This window comes from Salvelinus sp. IW2-2015, linkage group LG13 (genome assembly GCF_002910315.2).
Source record: "Salvelinus sp. IW2-2015 linkage group LG13, ASM291031v2, whole genome shotgun sequence".
Lineage (NCBI taxonomy): Eukaryota > Metazoa > Chordata > Actinopteri > Salmoniformes > Salmonidae > Salvelinus > Salvelinus sp. IW2-2015.
The window spans coordinates 40,066,874-40,091,572 of record NC_036853.1 but is presented as its reverse complement, the minus strand read 5'-3'; the positions used below and the strand labels follow the sequence as shown (position 1 = coordinate 40,091,572).

General features: G+C 43.9%; 1 protein-coding gene across 3 annotated transcripts; it reads right to left on the bottom strand.

The window, feature by feature from the left end:
- Positions 1 to 1,009: 1,009 nt before the first annotated feature.
- LOC111971450 (protein spinster homolog 1) lies at positions 1,010 to 18,141 on the bottom strand. Of its 3 annotated transcripts, none has more exons than XM_023998230.2 (12): positions 17,426 to 18,141; positions 13,743 to 13,958; positions 10,794 to 10,996; positions 8,317 to 8,468; positions 8,115 to 8,181; positions 7,733 to 7,875; positions 7,318 to 7,470; positions 6,689 to 6,878; positions 4,028 to 4,093; positions 3,543 to 3,641; positions 3,248 to 3,416; positions 1,010 to 2,511 (listed from the first exon to the last, which is right to left on the bottom strand). In XM_023998230.2, exons 2-12 carry the CDS (start codon positions 13,951 to 13,953, stop codon positions 2,441 to 2,443), a joined length of 1,524 nt encoding a protein of 507 aa, XP_023853998.1. In that variant the 5' UTR covers positions 13,954 to 13,958; positions 17,426 to 18,141; the 3' UTR covers positions 1,010 to 2,440. The 3 variants fall into 3 exon arrangements, with proteins under 3 accessions (XP_023853998.1, XP_023853999.1, XP_070302368.1); XM_023998231.2 differs by lacking the exon at positions 17,426 to 18,141 and adding an exon at positions 17,342 to 17,407; XM_070446267.1 differs by lacking the exon at positions 17,426 to 18,141 and adding an exon at positions 15,292 to 15,609.
- Positions 18,142 to 24,699: the final 6,558 nt, after the last annotated feature.

Genomic DNA, 24,699 nt, shown 5'->3' with positions numbered 1-24,699 from the left:
AACCAATGTATATGTTGTAGTGGGAACAGTGGGCAGTATAAGAATTGGCCAACATTCAGACCCTTGGCTATCATTTGGTCCATGCAAGTCAATAATCAGTTATTGTCAACTGCTAATTGAAATGCTTTATTTTTGAGTCAGAATGTAGAATCTGAAAGTCAACTCAGAAATGTAGCGAAAGTATACGACAGACATGGAATGGCAAATCACGACATGTTGCCTCCTATAGCTGTGTGTTCCCATCATCAGTGTACTCATTATTATTCTCTTCAGACAATCATTTTAGGGGAAATGTTTCCACCACTATAGATGCTCCTCTAGCAGACCGCCATCAGAATATGCTGGTTGGCATGGCACCCACACATGTAAAATGGCTGCCGGGTGCCTATGTGGTAGCGTTGGGTACGGTGTTGCATTTAGTGTTACCATCCTGGTTTAACTGCCAGAGCCTCTGAGAAGACACTAGTTCTCAGAAGAACACAAAATGTCAAACTGCTCTGGACGTACACACTCATGTGGGCGCACACACACACACACACACACACACACACACCTTCTCGCAGCAGCGTTAAGATTGAATAGTGTGAACTTTGCACAAGCGACCTGCTTTACCTCGCTCACCCTCCCCCCCCAACAAACAGGAAACCACACCAACGGAAGGAAGYAGTGAGCTCCTCTCTCACTCTCCATCAAAGAGAGACTGTGTAGACAACTGAAAGAAAAATAAAGGGTAGAGGAGGAATTCCTGAATAGAGAGAGGGGCAGAGGAGAGGGAGATGTCATAGGAGAGGAGACGAGAGAGGGAAAGGTATAGAAAGGCTGAATGAGMGAGGCTACAGCTGCACTTGGTGTATTTGTGCAGCAGAGTATACAACCCTTCATTAAAGTGTGGCTATGGGCTTACAGGATCCAAGCTTCAAAGACACACATTTCTCACCTCTGCAACTGCAAAGCACTAAGTGACATATGCGCAGATACATAGAGAAATCATTCCATGAGTCATCTCGTCAACGGTCCATTCTCATCGTTTAATGTTTCAACGGAAGTTTACATCAAATCAAATTCAAGTTAAAAACAGAACTAATTATTTTAAGGCTTCACTTTCCAAAATAACCAATACATTTTTTTATTTTTTTTAAAGAATGTAACAATCGCCTTCATTAAAAAAGGGATATACATTTTCCTTAGACAATTAAACTGTAATAGACCTGATTTGATCTCCTGGTCGTTGTGACATCAGTGACTCTGGATTTTGTGACCTCAGATAAAGTACACCTGACCGCCAGGATCATTCCATAAAAACACCAGTAATTGCATAAAAAAAAAAAAAAAAAAAAGATTATCTTCTGTACCTGTCTGGAACAGACATCTGTCCCTCCACCACGTTCTAGGTAGCTGAGGGACAAATCTAGTGTTATTATTATAATATACCAAACAGGTCTAAAAAAACAACAAGCATGATTAGGCTTAATCTGTTAAATGCAACATCCCACAACCGATCGGTGGGTTTGGAGTACAATGCGGCTCCCACGGGCCTGTGCCTGCCAACTCCCTTTTTCTCGGTTGGATACTGTATGTAGTAAGTAGTATGTGGTTACACTGAACGGACAAGCATAATATTTACAGTCTTAAGTTTGTTGAYGGGAGGACGACAGCACTGGTTGGAATGGCTTCGAAAATGGTCCGGTCGTAGTTATTCCGTGGCCAATCAGATCTCTGCGTTTCAGACCTAAGCAAGAAGTACATCAGCAGTAGTTGGGATGTAGTGGTTACAAATCAATCAGAGCACTGGGGTGAAAAATATCCTGCCGGTTTTCCACGGAGGTCTCTACCGTCGACATATATTCACTGTAGGGTAACGGATGAGCGTCTGTCTAAGAGTGACACCCCTATCTGTGACCCTGTGACACATTGGCTGTAACAGGAGATAACAGGGGTGCACACATCGGAACGCAAAAAGGCTTTCTGCTTCTTTCTCTCCCTCAGGTAAAGTAGCTGCCTCTTCTGAAATTCTCTCTTGTGCTTTCTTCTATCCGGTCACCTCTTCCAGCCAGAGGTTAGGCTTCCACTGATGTGGCTCTTTGACTTCCTGTTTACTACTCTGCATACATTTCTCATAAGCCACTATGTCTCATGTTGTCATGCCAACACGTGAAGCCAATCAGAAGTGGAATATCTGACTGGTCACTACAAAAACAMCAGAAAATGATGAGTGGAGCGGTTTGGCAGCTCTGACTCTGCAATGTTCCTCAGCAGATAAAGGTATTAAAAACCATATCACCTCAAACGTTACAAATAATAAATAAAAGTCTCTGTATAGGGCATTGTCCAATCAAAGACCCTAATTGTAAAAAAAAAATTAAAAAACTGCTGTGCGATTGAAACAGGGACCAATCAGGGTGCAGCATATTCCACAGGAGCCTCCAACGTCCCTTTAATCTCAAATCAAAACGCTGGATACTGGCACCCTCGTGGACCTGCCGCTCTTGGGTACAACAATTGGTTCATCATCTGTTAAGGAAAGAAAATGCAGGACAGTACAATTAAAGCATTGTATATTGATTATCAAGATGARCAGAATATGTGACCTGGTAGTTTCTTCTAACTGTTGCTAGCCTCTCTCTGCTAACACCACCTGTGGTCTGTAAACTCGTCTCTACCGGTCTCATCTGTGGTTGCTCTCAACACTCTCTTTCACATAACTGTAGTTAGCAGGAGTAAGTGTTGGGCCAGCAGCATAGCACCCTGCATCCCACTGCAGTCTTGCCTCTAAAGCAAGACTGCAGATTTTCTCTGGTCTAAAAAAAATATATCCCAATGCCCCAGGGCAGTGATTGGGGACATTGACCTGTGTAGGGTGCAGTCTTTCGGATGGGACATTAAATACGTGTCCTGACTCTCTGTGGTCAGTAAGATCCCATGGTACTTACTGTAAGAGTAAGGGTGTAAACCCTGGTATACTGGCTAAATTCCCAATCTGGCCCTCATACAATCATTGCCACCAAATCATCCCCAGCTTCCAATTGGTTCATTCATCCCCTATAACTATTCCCCAGGTCATTSCTGGAAATGAAAAWGTGTTCTCAGTCAACTTACCTGGTAAAGTATGAGATTTTATTTTTTATTTTAAAGGCTCCTCATTGAATTTCACCACTTCACATGCATTCATAGTTGGGCTGTCATAGCTTCACCTGTTGCTAATCTGAGGCCCAGGCACATAAACGTAGCTCCAAGTTTAGCCTCTCACCTGAGGGTGTGTAGTTTGCGGCATGTTGACGGTCCTTCTCRATGAAGAGGGCRGTGGCCAGGAAGAAAGCCCCGCCCCCCACTGCCACAAAAGCGCACATGAGGAGGGAGAGCTGCAGGGAGCGGAACTGCCACAGGTACGAGTCAGTCTGYTTCAGAGAGTCTGACACCTGATGGGGAGGGGGGTGTCAGACAGTAAATGAGGATCATACTCTTTCTTTAGACAGGTGTGTGTATCAAATGTGTAGTTATGCATACATACACATACATACGATAATAACAATCACGAGACATACCACGCCTATGAGATAAGGACTCCCAGCATCTCCTAGCAGGTGAGAGAGAACGATCTGGAAGGCCTCAGCCGTGGCGCGACGCGTGGGGACCACCACGTACTGGGAAAGACAGAGGGAGAGTGGGGGGGAGAGATGGAGGGAAGGTAGGAAATAATTAGCAAATGGTTTTTCCATATCTTATAAATCAGCACAATACAAAAGTAACCTTGAGGTTGGAAGGTCAAACATGTGCACTAAAGAGTTACATTACTTAAAATGTGGCTATWCATATATGCCACTGACTTGGCATGATCTAAATTCCTCAACAGAAACCGAATCCATATTATCCAGTTAGTACACATTTTTGTTGTAGCCCCGGACAAGMACACCTGGTGAGTTTGCAAATTTGACCAGAAACATCTGTATATGGACATTGATTAAATAGGGCACAACCGCCTTGCTTTTTGATAGTGYGAGATAGGGGATTGTTATGCATCTGAACCCACCAGCAGGATGTCCGCTACGATGGCCCAGTTCATAGACAGGAAGGTCTCTCCCAGGAATATAAACACCTGATCACACACACACAAAAAAAACTGGTTAGACTACCATTACCATACACTGGGGATACAAAGCCAACAGAGAGGAAAGCGTGTGTGTGTGAAAGACAGAGGCTGATCGGTCTTACCTACTACTTACTAAAACTGCATACTAATCATACTACACACTATTTACGTACTGTTCAGTAAAATCRAATGCAGATAGCAACACAWGCTCCCGAGTGGCACAGTGGTCTAAGGTACTGCATCTCAGTTCTAGAGGCATCACTACAGACCCTGGTTCGATCCTGGGCTGTATCACAACCAGCCGTGATCGGGAGTCCCAAAGGGCGGGGCACAATTGGCCCAGCGTCATCCGGGTTAGGGGAGGGTTTGGTGGGGTAGGCAGTCATTGTAAAATAAGAATTTGTTCTTAAACGACTAGCCTAGTTAAATAAAATAAAAACATAACATACTAGACTCAGCCATACTGAGAATGAGTCATCTAATGTGCAATTGCGTTGACTCCTGCCATTTGTTTATTTTGGTACAGCGTGTCACTATATCTGAGTATCAGCTGTTGTCAAACACAAGCATTTCTCTTCCTCAATATTGTGCAAAATTTCACGTACTTTCACACACAATCATTTCCATGTAAAWGGACCAACGTGAAGTCACTAGGAGCATATCAAATTGGGTGTTAAAATGAAAGCTAGTCTGAGAAAGTAAGGCATATATACACTGAACATAAATATAAACGCAACATGTAAAGTGCTGGTCCCATGTTTCATAAGCTGAAATGAAAGATCCCAGAAATGTTCCATACACACAAAATGCTTATTTCGCTCAAATTTGGTACACAAATGTGTTTACACACCTGTTAATGAGCATTTCTCCTTTTCCAAGATAATCAATCCACCTGACAKGTGTGGCATATGAATATGCTGAATAAACAGCATGATCATTACACAGGTGCACCTTGTACTGGGGACAATAAAATGCAACTAAAATGCGCAGTTGTCACACAATGCCACATATGTCTCAAGTTGAGGGAGCATGCAATTGACATGCTGACTGCAGGAATGTCCACCAGAGGTGTTGCCAGAGAATTCAAATGTTAATTTCTCTACCATAAGCCGCCTCCAACATCGTTTTAAAGAATTTGTCAGTAAGTCCAACCGGCCTCACAACCACAGACCATGTGTAACCATGCCAGCCCAGGACCTCGGCATCCAGCTTCTTCACCTGCGGGATCATCTGACCAGCCACTCGGACAGCTGATGAAACTGTGGGTTTGCACAAATGAAGAATTTCTTCACAAACCATCAGAAACYRCCTCAGGGAAGCTCATCTGCGTGCTCGTTGTCCTGACCAAGGTCTTAACCCGACTGCAGTTCGGCGTCGTAACAAACTTCAGTGGGCAAATGCTCACCTTCAATGGCCACTGGCACCCTGCTAGTGTGCTCTTCACAGATTAATCCCAGTTTCAACTGTACCGGGCAGATGGCAGACAGTGTGTATCAGTGGTGGTCAGCGCCATTTAAGATGAGGATGATWATTTTTTAATGAGCATGGCCTTATTTCTATTATTATCCTCTCACCTTCTCCCTTCTCTTGTGGACTTCAGTGCACAACACTTCAGCTAACATAGCATCCCTCTCTGAATAGGCTTAGCTAGCTGCATTCACAKWAGTAACAAGTAAAAAGGTAGACCTAACATTTAGTGTTTTTACATTATTTTCTTTTATACCAAATTGGTAACAGAATTTCTGCAATTGAGTTGGCTACAATGGGAAATCATAGTAGTCACAAACCACAGTTGGGTTCACAAGTTTGGACAGGACAGGAGAGTAAGAAGTAGAGTATAGTTCAGTACTGTAGAGTTCAGTATAGTATACAGTAGAGCACACAAGTTGAGTACACTATAATGTACTGAACTATCTGCACTCTACTGTGCTCTCCAAACTTGTGAAACATAGACGTCTATGATTGGTTCAGATTTGGTGTGGTCTGGACCAACCAAATTTGGTCTTGTTTGGGGGCAGAGCTCATTAAAATAATATCCAGTGTGTAGAATAATACCCAAATATGCAAGAGAGAACATTGCATATTTTAACCTTTGTGTACCCATTTAGGATAAATCACCACGAAGAGAATTTCTGTAGTACAGATCAGGGAACCATGATGAAATTCCGTTTCCTGGGTGTAAATCCACTTCACTTACTGTAGTTCAATAACCAAAATAGATTTATATCATAGCTGACACCCCATTCTTTCCGCAGACATCGTTGAATCTTAATTCTGAGCATATATTTAACAGAGTTTTTGGAAAACGTGAATTCGTTAAAAAAAACGGAGGCAGATTTCAGCCTCTGCACCATTCTTACAGTGAATGTGTTTTTGTAAAAATGTCAGTGTTWATTGTTTAAAGTAGTCCTTGTGCATAGATTTGTATGGTTTGTTAAACTTTGAAATCAATGGTTTTTGTTTGGTATACATTTTAAGTGAAAAATGTAAATCTCAGTTCAGCTCCATTATCGTGGAATTGTCCATACCCAAAATGCCTACTATTTAGAATGCAAGTATTCGGACACGGCCACACAGAGCGAGAGATGGGTGTTGGCTTACGTAGGTGGCAATGGGGCTGGCCTGAGCGAAGACGATGGCGAGGTAGAGGAAGGGCGCTGARAGCAGGAGTCCTAGAGCACACACCAGGGGGTCAGCCTTTGGGGTCCTCAACCTCAGCCTCCTACTGGCCTCTGCACCACTGGCCACTCCCAGGATCCCCGAAAAAACTGTGATGATGCCAAAGTACAGGCTGGGGAGGGAGAGTGAGAAGCGTTTATAACATTTAATTCAATAKGAAACATTTGTTTACCCTTGCTAACTCATCTGTGTGGTTTTTGATTGACAATTGACTATTTCCTGATAAACTGGATTCCTTTGATAGCGAAAGTTTGATGTCTATTCTCTACTGCTGCTCTCTATTCACTGACTCGTACTGTCATCCCAAGCCGTTGCAGTTATCAGGAGTCGAGTGTAGTAGTGGCAACAATGTTGTGATGATTCAATCTTATCCTGTGATTACAGAGGAGTCTGATAATCCCTTAACATTCTGACTGATTATAAAGTGTCTTTGTTCAGCACCTAGTTCTTGTGTGTGTGTTACCTGTCGGACGTTTGTGTGTCACCTGTTGGATGTCGGTGTGAGTTTGAGGTGTGAGCCTGTGTGTTACCTGTGTGAGCCTGTGTGTTACCTGTCGGAGGTGTCACAGGGTCCCTTAACGCAGGGGGGCCTTTCTCCGTTGAAGACAGCAGCTCTGAAGAGGAAGGCCGGGGCCCAGAGTGCCAAGGAGCCAGTCACAAAGGCTACTGCTGTGAAGCCAAACGTAGACAACACAAAGCTGGGGCTGCACACACAGACACAAACAAAGATATTGGTTTGATAACTCTTCTATAGGATACATTATAATTGTGCAATGAATACAGAGCTATAGAGATATGGGCAAAACATAGTGGACTATTATAGGAAACATGGGTGTCATTTCAGACTCAACTCCAGTCAAAAGTAGTGCACAATATAGAAAATAGGATGTGATATGATACTCTGGTCAAAAGTAGTGCTCTACACAGGGATATTTTTTGACACTGGGCTTGTGATGGTGGACATACTTTCTGCAAAGGGCCTTCATGTCACCCAGCCAGCTGGTCCTTTGGAGACTGTGCTCCGGTCGGGCCTCGATAGCACCCCTCTTCGGCTCTTTCACCACGAACAGCAGCAACACCACCGCTACCAGTCCTAACGCAGGAGTCACCTGAGGGGAAAAAACACAATTTTAATGGCATAATTGAGGTTTCTGATACGGACAGATAAAAATTCAATGTGTCCATGTTTTAGTTCTAAGTCAGAGTCAGATGACCAGCTGGCTGGGTGACATGCTTTAATGCATTTTTGTATTATTCCCTTTATGGTTGAGAGTGCATGTATTTTGAGAAACGTGTGTGTTGAGAAGTATGTATAATATCCAACAGCTCAGGGGATTTGATAACTCACCCGCAGGGCCCAATGCCAGTCCCCTGCCAAGTCATCAACCTTTGACCCCACGATGTAGCCCAGACCACTGAGGAAGGAAGGACAATGGAACAAACATTCACCACAGGGTCAATTGGCTCCTACTCTTAACACATAATCCAAGACAGATAACAAAGATGGACAGATGTATACATTATTAGGTGTGTATGTTCTATGACCCCACCTGCCCACTGGAATGGCAAAATAGAATAAAGAGAGCATCTGCGTCCTCCTCTCCTTGACGTACAGGTCAGCGATGATGGTTGGGGCGATAGTGGAATAACTGGCCTCCCCAACCCCCACGAGGCCACGCGTCAACAACAGGAGCCAGAAATACTGACAGGATGAATGGTGGAGAGATGCGTGGAGAGAGGGGGAAGAAAAAAACATGCCTTCAGGTTAAGATTTAACTTTCATTTAAAATCAGGGGAGCCCATTGAGACCAGGTTCTCATTTTCAATGGTGCCCCTGAGGGACAAAAAATTCAACACAAACATTTAAATATATATATATATATTTATTCACAGCATTATCGGACTGAGCTTGTTGTTCATTGCAGGCGATCTCAACACTGTGCATTACAGGGAAGACATCCTCCTCCCTCATGTGGTACCCTTCCTGCAGGCTCATCCTGACATGACCCACCAGCATGACAATGCCACTAGCCATACTGCTCGTTTCTGTGCGTGAGTTCGAGACAGGAAGTCAGTGTCTGCATGGCCAGCGAAGAGGCCCGGATCTCAATCCTCTTGAGCACGTCTGGGACCTGTTGATCGGAGGGTGAGGGCTAGGGTCATTCCCCCAGAAATGTCTGGGAACTTGCATGGCCTTGGTGGAAGAGTGGGGTAACATCTCACAGCAAGAACTGGAAAATCTGGTGCAGTCCATGAGGTGGAGATGCACTGCAGTACTTACTGCAACTTATTTTGACCCCCCTTTGTTCAGGTACACATTATTCCATTTCTGTTAGTAACATGTTGGGGAACTTGTTCAGTTTATGTCTCAGTTGTTTGAATCTTGTTATGTTCATACCAAATATTTACACACGCAGTTAACAGTGAGAGGACGTTTCTTTTTTTGGCTGAGTATATATATATTTTGTTAAATAATGAAAAAACTGCAGGTTTAATAAAAAAGAAAAATACAATTTGAACTTTCTTTTTTTACCCCCCTTTTCTTCCCCAATTCCTTGATATCCAATTACGATCTTGTCTTCATGCTTGCAACTCCCCAACAGGCTGGGAGAGGCGAAGGTCTCTCCGAGTATTGCGTCCTCCAAAAAATGACATGCCAAACCGCGCTCCTTAACACCCTCACCCGCTTAAACCCGGAAGCCAGCCGCACCAATGTGTCACAGGAAACACCATTCAACTGACTACCAGCTTCAGCTAGACTGTGATGAGCCAAGTAAAGCACCCCCAGGCCAAATCCTCCCCAGGCCAAATCCTCCGCAGCTAATCCTCCCCAGGCCAAATCCTCCCCCAGGCCAAATCCTCCCCCAACCCGGAGGACCCTGGGCCAATTGTGCTCCGCCTACAGGACTCACGGTCACGGCCGGTTGTGACCACAGCTTGGGATCGAACCCGGGTCTGTAGTGACGCCTTAACCACTGGCAATGCAGTGTCTTAGACCGCTGCGCCACTCGGGAGGCCCACCTTTTTACAGTTAATAATAAAAACAAAAAATACTCTTTGACTTAACAAATTCAACACAGATCCTAAACTGCCACCAGGGAATCAAGATGCAGGGAGTTCTGCAGGTTATTTTAAAAAATTGAAGCGGCATTAAAACTGAAGGCGAATTTACGCAATTCAGTGGAGACCCGCAGCTCACGTCTCTTCACACACGGAGACAGACAGACAAGCAGGCAGGCAGGCAGACACAGAAAGTTTAGGAGTTGTCACACACATATTTACAGTCCGTTGTCAATTCATATACACTGTCTGAGAACCAGGGCATGGACCTAGAGGTCTTCACATGTCCAAAAAGTTGGATCCTTTCCGAAATGGATCSGTGGCTCTCCCACCCGACAAGCACACAATTATTTTCCAAAAAACGGAGACCGTTCCAAGGTCAGCGGGACCAATTCTGAAAAGTACTGTGGTAAGCAGACTCGAACAGACCTGTGCTGGTTCGGATCCAAGAGACCCGTTAAGATCCGAGAGAAAGAAACCAACTGGGCGCTGCCAGCACCATCAATAAACAAGCGATATTGGCCAAATTATCCACAGTCCACTTAAAAACTGCCTATAACAAATAACAAAAAAAACATTTGTTGTTTCGATGTGGAGCATATTCCCAACTTTATAGTTCCTAAAACAATAGTCGTCAGAAATTAGGGAGAGATTTTTAATTATAGAAGAATGGAGTAACCTTTTCAACACTAGTTAAGGATACTATAGTTATCACGTTTCACATTGGATTTATTAACTACAAAAAAGCTAAGTTTTTTATTTAAATTCTGGAGCTGCTCTGCAAAAAAATTTTTTTTTAAAGCAACAGAAAGGAACGATATAAACCGTAACTTTTTGGGGATTCAAAACGGTTTTATTTTGCTGGTCAGAACAGTGGATCGGAACCCAAAAAAGAATGGTTCTGTTCAGAACTAATAATTTCGGTTCCAACCCCTGCTGAAAACGATAGTTAGGAAGTGTCRCTCACTTCTCTGGGCATGTAGGAGCTGGCAAGCGTCACCACGGACCAGAAGCCGATGCCCACACTCATGATCACCTTCCTGTTGTACCGGTCACCCAGGTAACCAAAGACAGGAGCCAGGAACATGTAGCTGCAGATGAAGACTGTTTGGAGCAGTCCCGACTTCCCATCATTGATCCCAAAGTACTGCTCAATGTCGGGAAGAACACCTAAACAAGACAGAGACAGACAGACCTGTTATATGGAAAATTACTTATTGGGGTTATGATAGTCTAATCCAACATGMTTTTTAGGAGTTGCCTATTCTTCCGTAGCAAACAGATCGATGATTGTTCTTTGTGTGAAATTATCATAATATATAACTCTTAAAAAGGTCCTGCACAGTCCAAATCATGTTTTTCATCAAATTTGATGATATTTGGATGAAACCAGAACAAAGTAGGRTGACCAAATTATGAAAAATTACTGTTGCTTTTACATTGATAAAGTTTGATCAGAAAGTTAATCACATAAGCCTCATTTCAATACCACATGGTAACATCTTATTATCTTACCCATTTTAAATACGTACAGCCTTGTAACKGTCATCGCAGAAGGCGTGTTGGCAGAGGTGCGTGGTTTAGATTGGTACAAGTAAACTAGCACCAAAATTTGAMTTCAGTGTGTCAGCAAATATAATTAGAGGCTAGCTAAGTCTTCAGCCAGCATGGAACAAAAGAGGGGGAAGGGCTGCCCAAAACTCATGTCATTATATCGAGAGACATTCCAATTGGAAGATCCATACAAATTTCTGGACATCATTGATAGTCATGATATATTAACATTGTTTGATAGTCAATATACATGTATTTAATTAAATGTATTCAGACCTCACCCTGTAAAGTTTCAACTGAAATTGTCCAAGATGAATTGGCTAGCTACAGTTGAAGTCGGAAGATTACATACACCTTAGCCAAATACATTTAAACTCAGTTTTTCACAATTCCTGACATTCAATCCTAGTAAAAATTCCCTGTCTTAGGATCACCACTTTCTTTTAATAATGTGACAAGTCAGAAGRATAGTAGTGATTTATTTCAGCTTTTATTTCTTCATCACATTCCCAGTGGGTCAGAAGTTTACATATACTCAATTAGTATGTGGTAGCATTGCCTTTAAATTGTTTAACTTGGGTCAAACGTTTCAGGTAGCCTTCCACAATAAGTTGGGTGAATTTTGGCCCATTCCTCCTGACAGAACCCGTGTAACTGAGTCAGGTTTGTAAGCCTCCTTGCTCGCACACGCTTTTTCAGTTCTGCCCACAAATTTTCTACAGGATTGAGGTCAGGGTTTTGTGATGGCCACTCCAATACCTTGACTTTGTTGTCCTTAAGCCATTTTGCCACAACTTTGGAAGTATGCTTGGGGTCATTGTCAAGTTTTAACTTCCTGGCTGATGTCTTGAGATGTTGCTTCAATATATCCACTTAATGTTCCTTCCTCATGATGCCATCTATTTTGTGCACCAGTCCCTCCTGCAGCAAAGTGCACCAGTCCCTCCTGCAGCAAAGCACCCATGCTGCCACCCCCGTGCTTCACGGTTGGGATGRTGTTCTACGGCTTGCAAGCCTCCCCCTTTTTCCTCCAAATATAACGATAGTCATTATGGCTAAACAGTTCTATTTTTGTTTCATCAGACCAGAGGACATTTCTCCAAAAAGTACGATCTTAGTCCCCATATGCAGTTGCAAACCGTAGTCTGGCTTTTTTAAATGCCGGTTTCGGAGCAGTGGCTTCTTCCTTGCTGAGCGGCCTTTCAGGTTATGTCGACATAGGACTCGTTTTACTGTGGATATAGATGCTTGAGGAAGCAGGGATAAAAGCATCTTCACAAGGTCCTTTGCTGTTCTGGGATTGATTTGCACTTTTTGCACCAAAGTACGTTCATCTCTGGGAGACAGAATACATCTCCTTCCTGAGCGGTATGACGGCTGATGCTTAAAGTTAGTGAGGGAGATATAAGTCTCCAGCTTCAGTGATTTTTGCAATTCGTTCCAGTCATTGGCATCAGAGAACTGGAAGGAAAGGCGGCCAAAGCAGGTGTTGGCTTTGGGGATGACCAGTGAAATATACCTGCTGGAGCGCATGTAACAGTATAACTTTAGTACCGTCCCCTCGCCCCGACACGGGCGCGAACCAGGGACCCTCTGCACACATCAACAACTGACACCCACGAAGCGTCGTTACCCATCGCTCCACAAAAGTCTCAGAGCAAGTGACGTAACTGATTGAAACGCTACTAGCGCGTACCCGCTAACTAGCTAGCCATTTCACATCCGTTACACGCATGCTACGGGTGGGTGTTGCTATGGTGACCAGTGAGCTGAGATAAGGCGGGGCTTTACCGAGCAAAGACTTATAGATGACCTGGAGCCAGTGGGTTTGGCGACAAATATGTAGCGAGGGCCAGCCAACGAGAGCATACAGGATGCAGTGGTGGGTAGTATATGGGGCTTTGGTGACAAAACGGATGGCACTGTGATAGACTACATCCAATTTGAATCCATGATGTATGACAGGATTCGATGTTGTATGCAATTTTAATGTTGTCTGAGTTGCTTTGTGTATCAGCAAATTTGTTTGAGATAATCTCACTGCAAGACTGCTTGACATAGGTGTTTTCAAAATAACCGCCAGTCAAGGTGAGCTCCCCGCCCAATCAATCTTTTCAGACTTCCTGGTAGTTTGACATTATTATTTTTTATTTTTTTTAATCTAAAAATCGGGAAAAAATATAATGGGTGATGTTTAAGTCACGCATAAGGCTATTTTACATGGTAATCAAAATGACTGTTCGGGACCTTTAAAAGGTGAGGATCMATATCTAAACACTTATGATATGTAGTTCCCCTTTAAAGAAATTTTAGGTGAGCATTGGGTTTGGTAAATTTTGGTGTAACGTTAGATCGTCCATACCAGCCACGGTGAACCTGTCCATGTAGTTGAGCAGGTTGATGAAACACAGGACGATAACAGTAAACACCGATCTCATGCTGGACACGCCGCTGGCTGGCTCTTCCACTTCCCGGCGCTGGCTAGGCCCCGCACCAGGCTCTTCTGAKCCTTCCGCCTCGCTGTCATCAGAGAAGAAGGGCGTGGTGTCAGAGGTGGGGTCAGCTAGAGACATCACAGCTGCAAGGAAAGAAAACTGAATGATGAGAAGGCCATTTTTGGGTCAACACAGTAGGCACCTTGAGTTAAATTGAACTCACGTGCAAAGAGTTCTCAGGCAGAAACAAAGGAGGGAAAWTAAAAAGTCAAAAGTCAAAATACCTAAATGAATGGCAGAGACACACGAAGGTCCAAATGCATTTCAAAAGTGTGTCATTGTAAAACCAAAGCAAATTTGAGTGGTTTGGTTGTGTTATTCAGCTGAAGGGAAAGCAATGTAATTTAGAGCCAGGGGAACAATACAGTCAAGATATAATGTGGGAGAAGGGGTCAGTATAGGGGAAGTATAGCAATGCAGTCTTGTGATGTATGCTAACGAAACTAGCTTACTGTCATGTGAGCATGGACAGCACATGTCTGAATACGTGTGTGCAGAGTGTTAAGACAGTGTGTGTGTGCATTTGTATCAGCAAGAACGGAGGCTGTTTAGAAAGAGTATGTGAGGAAACTCAGGTAATGAAAAATACCATAGAGAGAACGACGAGTTGGGGCTTGAGTATGGTTTCCAATTTCCTGAAGTGTTTTTCAACGTCACACAAAGGCTAACTAGGTGTTCACCAGACAAGGGTCAATTTGTGCTGACAGGCAGGCGAATACACGAACATCCTCTTCAAACAAAAAGCTAAACTGTAAATAATTAACCACCAAACTGTCTAGAGTAGAGGGTTAAAACGCTTCATCTGTTTACAGATCGCTACATAAAATACCAATGTGATTCTGATCGATACTTGAATTTAGCAAGTTATCTAGTTTGAGCAGGGTCCCATTGACGTCTTTGTAAGCTTGCAGAAGTAGACATTATGTAGTTACCCGTTAGCTGGCTACCGTTACGTGATTGCTGGACACCGAGGTAAAGACAGTTATAAGTTGGATATTCAACGGATATTCRCGCTTTCAAACCTCAATAGCTTTCAGACCACTTGAGCCACAGACTCCAAATAAGTGTCATGATGTTGGAAAAATTGCGCACTACATTGCACAGGTCTTATTTTCACGATTTGGAGATTATTTCGCTTTCCAAAGCTAATAAACATGTGGAAATGTGAGCAGCATTTTGTATTCCTAGTTTAATTAGTTAGGGAGCGTAATCAAAGTACAAACTTYTTTTACATTCAAATTTCAACCAAGCTCCTTGGTCAYGTGACCTACTTGACTCAAACAAGGTTCAGAATGTCTACTGACTACGCTTCTATATTGCACACCCTTTAGTTTGTCCATTTCATCTCACACGAGTTTACATTCATTTTTCAAACTTTCAAATTTCAATAGCTCCTTGGTAATGTGACCTACTGACCTCAAACAAATKTCAGAATGTCCACGGTATAAGGGCACAAGGCGTGACCCAAATGCAGACACAGGAGGCAGATGGTTGAGCTCCGATTTGTATTATAACAAAGGGAGTAGGTAAAGGCAGGTCGGGGACAGGCGAGAGTTCATAAAACAGGTCAAACAGTACCAGGCGTCCAAACAGTACCAGGCGATAGGCAGTCTGAAGGTCAGGCCAGGCAGGGGTCAGAAACTAGATCAGAGCCCCAAACAGTACAGGGGATAGGCAGGCTGGTAGTCAGAACGGTCAGGCAGGCGGGTGGGGGGGTTAGGTCCGGTGGTTGGCGGYGGCAACTCTGGACACACGCCAGGCCCTTTTCGCGGATCTCCCCAGCTACGGCGCTCGCCGGCCCCACATATTGTAGGTGGGGAGGTCTCTTCTACGCTCACTAGACTTGAGGCGGAGACTAAACCCATTGGCCCCGCAGTGATAGGGCATTGCATGGATCTGGCTCATGCCCTATGAAGTGGGGAGCGGTATCTCAAGCTTGTCTGGGGAGGGAGGCCTGCATCTGATGTGGGTAGTACCATCCACGGCCATTGATTTGCTGCGGAACCATAAAACGGACAGAAGAAGCCTAGGTTCCCACTAGGCACAGATCACTGAATGTCATGGATGAAATTCAAAGGTTGCTTATTCCGACACCCAGTTGATGGTGCCGCTAGGTACTGCGAGGGGTATCTGGTTCTCAAGCCTATAAGTATTGCACTGGCACTTGATGTCGATTGGGTGTAAAAAAAACAGTTAAAGTCCATAGGAGGTTAGTAGCGGCAACTGATGTCCAGTTTGTAAGACAGAAAAGCCTCTGATGATACCACCGGGCGTTACTCAGGGGCTGGGGGCAGCACTCAGTCTGTGGAGGTTGGGGACTTAGTCTCTTAGCTGATAAAAGCGGGCAGGTCACCAGGTGCACAGAGCTTGTTTCAGGTTACCAGGTGCACAAGGAGGCCTCCATCATGGCAGGGGACACTCCGAGTCCAAGCAGGGGTGGTCGGGCTCGGGGGCTGGGGGCAGCATTCAGGCCATGGAGGTTGGAGTGGGAGCTTAGTCTGTGAGCAGAAAAAAGCAGGCGGGTCACCAGGAGCACAGAGCCTGTTATACGGGTTACCAGGTGAACGTGGTTCCTGACCGCGTGACTATAGACATTTTAGTAATCCAGGGAGTAAGCGATACTCTAAGGCCAAGGGAGAGGGGTGTTGATCGAGTAGGTGTGGAGGCCTGGAGGTCTGTAGTTCCAGGGAGTAAGCTATACACTCTCAGGCCCAGGGAGAAGGCGGGCAGGGAGTGTAGACCTAGAGGCCAGGAGTCAGAAGTAACCAGGTCAATGGGGGCCTGCCTGGAGGTCAGGAAGGCCCCAGAGAGAAGGCCGAAGTGAATAGGTGTGTGAGTGACACTGCCCTTCAGTGGGGCAGAGCAGGCAAATTAATGTAAAATCGTGTGAGTTGAAAATGGACCAACCTAAAGGGTGTGCAATGTGTAGGCCCACTGAGTGTACATTCTGAACTTTGTTTGAAGTCAGTAGGTCACATGACCAAAGAGCTATTGAAATTCAAAAATGTAAATAAATAATTGAAAATAGTGCGAGATGTAAATCGACAAAMAAAAGTGTGCAATGTGTGTCTATGGCATCGGGTTAACTAGAACCAGTTTAAAACGTTTTAGGAGTAATTGAAATTTGAACATTTTGATTTGTCACTATGTTGAAGGTCCCTAACTGCTGTTGGTGGATGTAAGGAAAACTACAGGCGAATATCCAACCTGAAACTGTCTTTACCTCGGTTTGCTGGACACCAAATTATGTAGCTAACTAGCAAATCCTACCCTATCATTATGGGACATTGGTTGGTTAACTTGTTGCTAGCAACCAGTGTGACACCGTAAACAATTACCAATCACCATGTTAGCTGGCTACCTAAACTAAAGCTACCTAACATATTTGGTCATTCAATGTCAGTACGTTGCTAATACTCTATAACAAATGTATCCCATAGCTAGCAGCCCAGCARTATAATCTTACCAACTCTCGTATACTTTGAAAACAGATGTCCATAATAGCTGTGAGTCTCAAAGCTACTTTTTGTTATTGAGTAACGGTGGTTACCTGGTAGCTGGTCAACTCAGTGATGAGTCGAGATTGGCGAGGTTCTATCTGTCTCGGGTCCTGTATTGATGTCAGATCTGCTCTTGGACTTTATGCCATTAGCTTAAACACTAGCGTCAACATGTCTTGATGCTCTCTGAAAAACTGGTCGGACGAAGGTAAACCGTTATGTTTTTGTGAGGCGCAGCTAGGTTCTTCTTTCCTTATYGCGGCGCAGCCATGTTGAAATTGTATCCAACTTCCGCCCCTTACTCACATGACTTATTACAACACCACCTCCGTTGGAAATCGACCAACAATGAAACTGATACCATTTCTGCTGATACCAGAGACTGAATACTGAAAAGATAGGAAAACAAAGTCCTTTCATTGGCAAATAGTCAAAGTACATAGTTGAATTTTTCCTAGCCTCAACCAATTATGTTAAAAATCATTGGCTTCAACCGACCCTGGTGTGGTGAGATAAGTTATTGTGCAGACGTTGCTTCCAGAGGCAGTTTGTAACTCGGTAGTGAGTGTTGCAACCTAGGACAGATGATTTTTATGTGATTCAGCACTCGGCGGTCCGGTTCTGTGAGCTTGTGCGGCCAACCACTTCGCGACTGAGCTATAGTTGCTCCTAGAAGTTTCCACCCCACAATAACAGCACTTACAGTTGACCGGGGAGGTTCTAGTAGGGAAGAAATTTGATGAAGTGACTTGTTGGAAAGGTGGCATCCTATGACGGTGCCACGTTGAAAGTCATTGAGTTCTTCAGTAAGGCCCTTCTACTACCAATGTTTGAATATGGAGATTGCATGGCTGTATGCTAAATTTTATATACCAGTCAGCAACGGGTGTGTCTGAAGTATGGGGAGGCAAGTAGCCTAGTGGTTAGAGCSTTGGACTAGTAACCTAAAGGTTGTAAGATCGAATCCGTGAGCTGACAAGGTAAATATCTGTCGTTCTGCMAATGAACAAGGCAGTTCCTAGCACTGTTCCTAGGCCGTTATTGAAAATAGGAATTTGTTCTTAACTGACTTTCCTAGTTAAATAAAGATTTWAAAAAATTGCCGAATTGTCCACATACTTTGTTATATATAGTGTATTTTGCTCAAATAGGGCACCCTATTCTCTATAACTTTCCCTGAATAATGTACTACTTTTGACCATAGCCCTGTGGGCCCTGGTGAAAATTAGTGTACTATATATAGGAAATAGGGTGCCATTTTGGACACCCTGCCTATTGTAAACCATTTCGCCATCCCATTCCCCCAGTTAAGCAAATGAAGGGGAGAGGCTGTGATTATAATTGATGTAGTAAATTACTTTTCCTGTCAATGACTTTATGTAATAAACATCCTTTATTGTGTTTGTACAGTATTTCCCTTTTTTGAAGGTTTAATAAAACCTTAATTCAGCCAAGAAATCCATCTTTTCAATGATGAAATATTCAACAGACTGAACAGTCATGTACCAATTAGATTAATTAGTTGCCATTCAGCCTCATCTAGCCTTGGTATGGAATAACTGATAACTGACAAAATACCTCAGCTTCAGGAAATCATTGGGGAAAGAAGTCACACTTCCAGTTTGCACAAATCTTTATTTGACTTGCTTTAATAGAGATACAGACCGTATAAAAGCATACATTTAATCTAACAATGTCTTCATTGTGTCTYATTAATTKAAAATAAAAGTATTCCTTTATTYACCATTTCAAAAAGGAAAGAGCAATACCAGTATAAATAGAAAGCAGGCTCAGACAATATATATAATGACTATAGAAAAATGACTTAACAATTCAAAACCCTACGGTCAGATGGCTTTTCATAAAGACGTCATGGTAAGTAATAGAATCCAAGTTTCTGAGTGTGTGGGACTTGAGGGGGAGAAAGAACCAGTGGAGACAGCAACAGGCAGGTGGCAGGTAGAGGCGGGCCAGGTGGGATTGGGCCAGGCATGTCCAGGTGTCAGGCCAGGGTATCCTCAGTCACGGTCCAAGAGTCTCAGGCCCTCCGAAAGGGGAGACGGGGAGAGAAAAGATGAGGGTTTGTGAGAGCATGGCTAAGACCATAGTGCACCACATGCACTGAGGTTAGAGAATAATCAATAGTGTTGCTGTGGACACTGGATAATCTGACTAACACACACACAAACACAATCAACCTGTTTGACCTCGCTGTGATACTGTAGGCCTACTTATGTTACTTTAATGAGTCAATTCAGGTAGCTTTCAATGTCTTGCATTTGTGTTAACCATGGCAGCCAGCATTGTACAGTCGTGGCCAAAAGTTTTGAGAATGACACAAATATTAATTTCCACAAAGTTTGCTGCTTCAGTGCTTTTGGATATCTTGTCAGATGTTACTATGGAATACTGAAGTATAATTACAAGCATTTCATACGTGTCAAAGGCTTTTATTGACAATTACATGAAGAGAATCAATATTTGCAGTGTTGACCATTCTTTTTCAAGACCTCTGCAAWCCGTCCTGGCATGCTGTCAATTAACTTCTGGGCCACATCCTGACTGATGGCACCACATTCTTGCATAATCAATGCTTGGAGTTTGTCAGAATTTGTGGGTTTTTGTTTGTCCACCCGCMTCTTAAGGATTGACCACAAGTTCTCAATGGGATTAAGGTCTGGGGAGTTTCCTGGCCATGGACCCAAAATATAATGTTTTGTTCCCCGAGCCACTTAGTTATCATTTTTGCCTTATGGCAAGGTGCTCCATCATGCTGAAAAAGGCATTGTTCATCACCAAACTGTTCCTGGGTGGTTGGGAGAAGTTGCTCTCGGAGGATGTGTTGGTACCATTCTTTATTCATGTCTGTGTTCTTAGGCAAAATTGTGAGTGAGCCCACTCCATTGGCTGAGAAGCAACCCCACACATGAATGATCTCAGGATGCTTTACTGTTGGCATGACACAGGACTGATGGTAGCGCTCACCTTGTCTTCCCCGGACAAGCTTTTTTCCGGATGCCCCAAACAATTGGAAAGGGGATTCATCAGAGAAAATGACTTTACCCCAGTCCTCAGCAGTCCAATCCCTGTACCTTTTTCAGAATATCAGTCTGTCCCTGATGTTTTTCCTGGAGAGAAGTGGCTTCTTTGCTGCCCTTCTTGACAYCAGGCCATCCTCCAAAAGTCTTCACCTCACTGTGCGTGCAGATGCACTCACACCTGCCTGCTGCCATTCCTGAGCAAGCTCTGTACTGGTGGTGCCCCGATCCCGCAGCTGAATCAACTTTAGGAGACGGTCCTGGCGCTTGCTGGACTTTCTTGGGCGCCCTGAAGCCTTCTTCACAACAACTGAACCGCTCTCCTTGAAGTTCTTGATGATCCGATAAATGGTTGATTTTGGCGCAATCTTACTGGCAGCAATAATCTTACGGCACATGTTTCCTTGCAGGTAACCATGTTTGACAGAGGAAGAACAATGATTCCAAGCATCACCCTCCTTTTGAAGCTTCCAGTCTGTTATTCRAACTCAATCAGCATGACAGAGTGATCTCCAGCATTGTCCTCGTCAACACTCACACCTGTGTTAACGAGAGAATCACTGACATGATGTCAGCTGGTCCTTTTGTGGCAGGGCTGAAATGCAGTGGAAATGTTTTTGGGGGATTCAGTTCATTTGCATGGCAAAGAGGGACTTTGCAATTMATTGCAATTCATCTGATCACTCTTCATATGCAAATTTCCATCACAAATGTCCATCATATATCACTTATGTTTCACTGAGGCAGCAGACTGTGAAAATTAATATTTGTGTCATTCTCAAAACTTTTGGCCACGGTTGTAAATGAAGAGATGTGCAGAAAGATAATCAGCCTCTGTCTGTGGATCCTTTCCCCTTAATGTATTTTTCATGTCAGCCAGGCCCAGCTTTTCTAAGACAAACCATTTATTTAAAGCTCTYGTTGAGTCTATTGCTTCAGTCCTTGTTTCGTTTTCACTTATTCTTACCTGGTAAATAAGCAACAATGCTGGGTAACCACAAGGAGAAAAATGTGAGGTGAGACACCCGATAAGGCTCTCATCGCTGTCAYTCGCAGGAGAAAGAGACAGAGATATCGCGGAAGGAGATCGGGGTGCCTTGTAAGGATCCGGCGAYGAGTGGCTAATCTGCCTTTGCCATCGGTACTATTGGCCAATGTACAATCGCTGGATAACAAAGTGGATGAACTACAAGCACGTATATCCTACCGAGTTAACATTAAAAACTGTAATATCTTATGTTTCACCGAGTCGTGACTGAACGACGACATGAATAACATATAGCTGGCGGGTTACACACTGTATCGGCAGGATAGAACAGCAGCTTCTGGTAAGATAAGGGGTGGCGGTCTATGTATATTTGTAAACAACAGCTGGTGCACGATATCTAAGGAAGTCTCGAGGTTTTGCTCGCCTGAGGTAGAGCATCTCATGATTAGCTGTAGACCACACTATCTACCAAGAGAGATTTTATCTATATTCTTCGTAGCTGTCTATTTACCACCACGAACCGATGCTGGTATTATGACCTCACTCAATGAGCTGTATACGGCCATTAGGAAACAGGAAAACGTTCATCCAGAGGCGGCACTTCTAGTGGCCGGGGGCTTTAATGCAGGGAAACTTAAATATGTTTTACCTCATTTCTACCAGCATGTTAAATGTGCAACCAGAGGGGAAAACTCTAGACCACCTTTACTTCACACAGAGACGCGTACAAAGCTCTCCCTCTCCCCCCAAATCCGACCATTATTCCATCCTCCTGATTCCTGCTTACAAGCAAAAATTAAAAGCAGGAAGCACCAGTGACTAGATCAATAAAAAAGTGGTCAGATGAAGCAGATGCTAAACTACAGGACTGTTTTGCTAGCACAGACTGGAATATGTTCCGGGATTCTGCCGATGGCATTGAGGAGTACACCACATCAGTCACTGGCTTCACAAATAAGTGCATTGATCGCGTCGTCCCCACACTGACTGTACGTACATACCCCAACCAGAAGCCATGGATTACAGTCAACATTCGCACTGAGCTAAAGGGTAGAGCTGCCGCTTTCAAGGAGCGGGACTCTAACTCGGAAGCTTATAAGAAATCCCGCTATGCCCTCCAACGAACAATCAAACAGGCAAAGCATCAATATAGGACTAAGGTCGAATCGTACTACACCGGCTCCGACGTTCGTAGGATGTGGCAGGGCTTGCAAACTATTACAGACTACAAAGGGAAGCACAGCCGCGAGCTTCCCAGTGACACGAGYCTACCAGGCGAGCTAAATTACTTCTATGCTCGCTTCGAGGCAAGTAACACTGAAACATGCAGTGCATGAGAGCATCAGCTGTTCCAGACGACTGTGTGATCACGCTCTCCGTAGCCGATGTGAGTAAGACCTTTAAACAGGTCAACATTCACAGACGGATTACCAGGACGTGTACTCCGAGCATGCGCTGACCAACTGGAAAGTGTCTTCACTGACATTTTCAACCTCTCCCTGTCTGAGTCTGTAATACCAACATGTTTCAAGCAGACCACCATAGTCCCTGTGGCCAAAAACACTAAGGTAACCTGCCTAAATGACYATAGACCGTAGCACTCACGTCTGTAGCCATGAAGTGCTTTGAAAGTGCTGGTGATGGCTCACATCAACTCCATTATCCCAGAAACCCTAGACCCACCAATTTGCATACCACCCCAACAGATCCACAGATGATGCAATCTTTATTGCACTCCACACTGCCCTGTCACACCTGTACAAAAGGAACACCTACGTGAGAATGCTACTCATTGACTACAGCTCAGCGTTCAACACCATAGTGCCCTCAAAGCTCATCGTTAAGCTAAGGACCCAGGGACTAAACACCTCCCTCTGACGGGCCGCCCCCAGGTGGTAAGGGTAGGTAACAACACATCCGCCACGCTGATCCTCAACGCCTCACAGGTGTGTGTTCAGTCCTCTCCTGTACTCCCTGTTCACTCATGACTGCATGGCCAGGCACGACTCCAACACCATCATTAAGTTTGCAGATGACACAACAGTGAACATCGACAACGACAAGACAGCCTATAGGGAGGAGGTCAGAGACCTGGCCGTGTGGTGCCAGGACAACAACCTCTCCCTCAACGTGATCAAGACAAAGAGATGATTGTGGACGACAGGAAAAGGAGGACCGAGCACGCCCCCATTCTCAACGGGGCTGTAGTGGAGCAGGTTGAGAGCTTCAAGTTCTTCACCAACAAACTAACATGGTCCAAGCACACTAAGACATTCAGCGCATGTGACAAATAAAATGTGATTTGCTTTTAAGTATTTTACTTAAGTACTTTACACCACCGGATGTTATTACTCCAACCTCGTGAAATGTAAAACTGACATTTTCGTCAAAAACAACTTTATATCCAAGGAGTGCCATTGATTTCAAGCTCTGCACATGCGCAGTTCGGCAGAGACAACCGTTAGACCCGATTATGTTTTTCTATGCATGAGCTTTGCTCGCAACATCGCTATGACATCGCCTACAAATGGGCTTCGGGATTTCTATTGAGAAGCATTTTAGCCTATCTTTATGCTGTACTGTCGTTATTTCTGTTCTGGACCTGGTTTCCCAAAAACATTTTAAGGTTAAGTTAATCGTTAGAACATCCTATGGTTCTAACAATGAACTTAGCCTAATTAAGATGCTTCATCTTAGAACCATAGGGAAATTATGTCCTTGCTTTCAGGACAAAGGAAAAACACTACTGTCATCTGATATGTCATCTTAAATAATTTATGAAAATTTGATTTCTTGAAGAGATTGAACAGTCTACTCTATATTCTAGCAAAATAAAGTGTACTCAAATAGAGCCTAAATAAATATATATATATATATGACAGTGGGGAGAACAAGTATTTGATACACTGACAATTTTGGCAGGTTTTCCTTACTTCAAAAACATGTAGAGGTCTGTAATTTTATCATATAGGTCACCACTTCAACTGTGAGAGACGGAATCTAAAACAAAAAGTCCAGAAAATCCACATTGGTATGATTTTTAAGATATTAATTGCCATTTTATTGCATGACCAGTTAAGTATTATAACCATTCAGAAAGCATGATTTACGCAATATTTGGTACAGAAACCTTTAGTTACTCAATTACAGAGATCATACCGTTTCCTGTGTTCGTTCTTGACCAGGTTTGGCACACCACTGCAGCAGGGATTTGGCCCACTCCTCCCATAACAGACCATTCCTCCAGATCCTTCAGGTTTCGGGGCTTGTCGTTGGGCAATACGGAACTTTCGCTCCC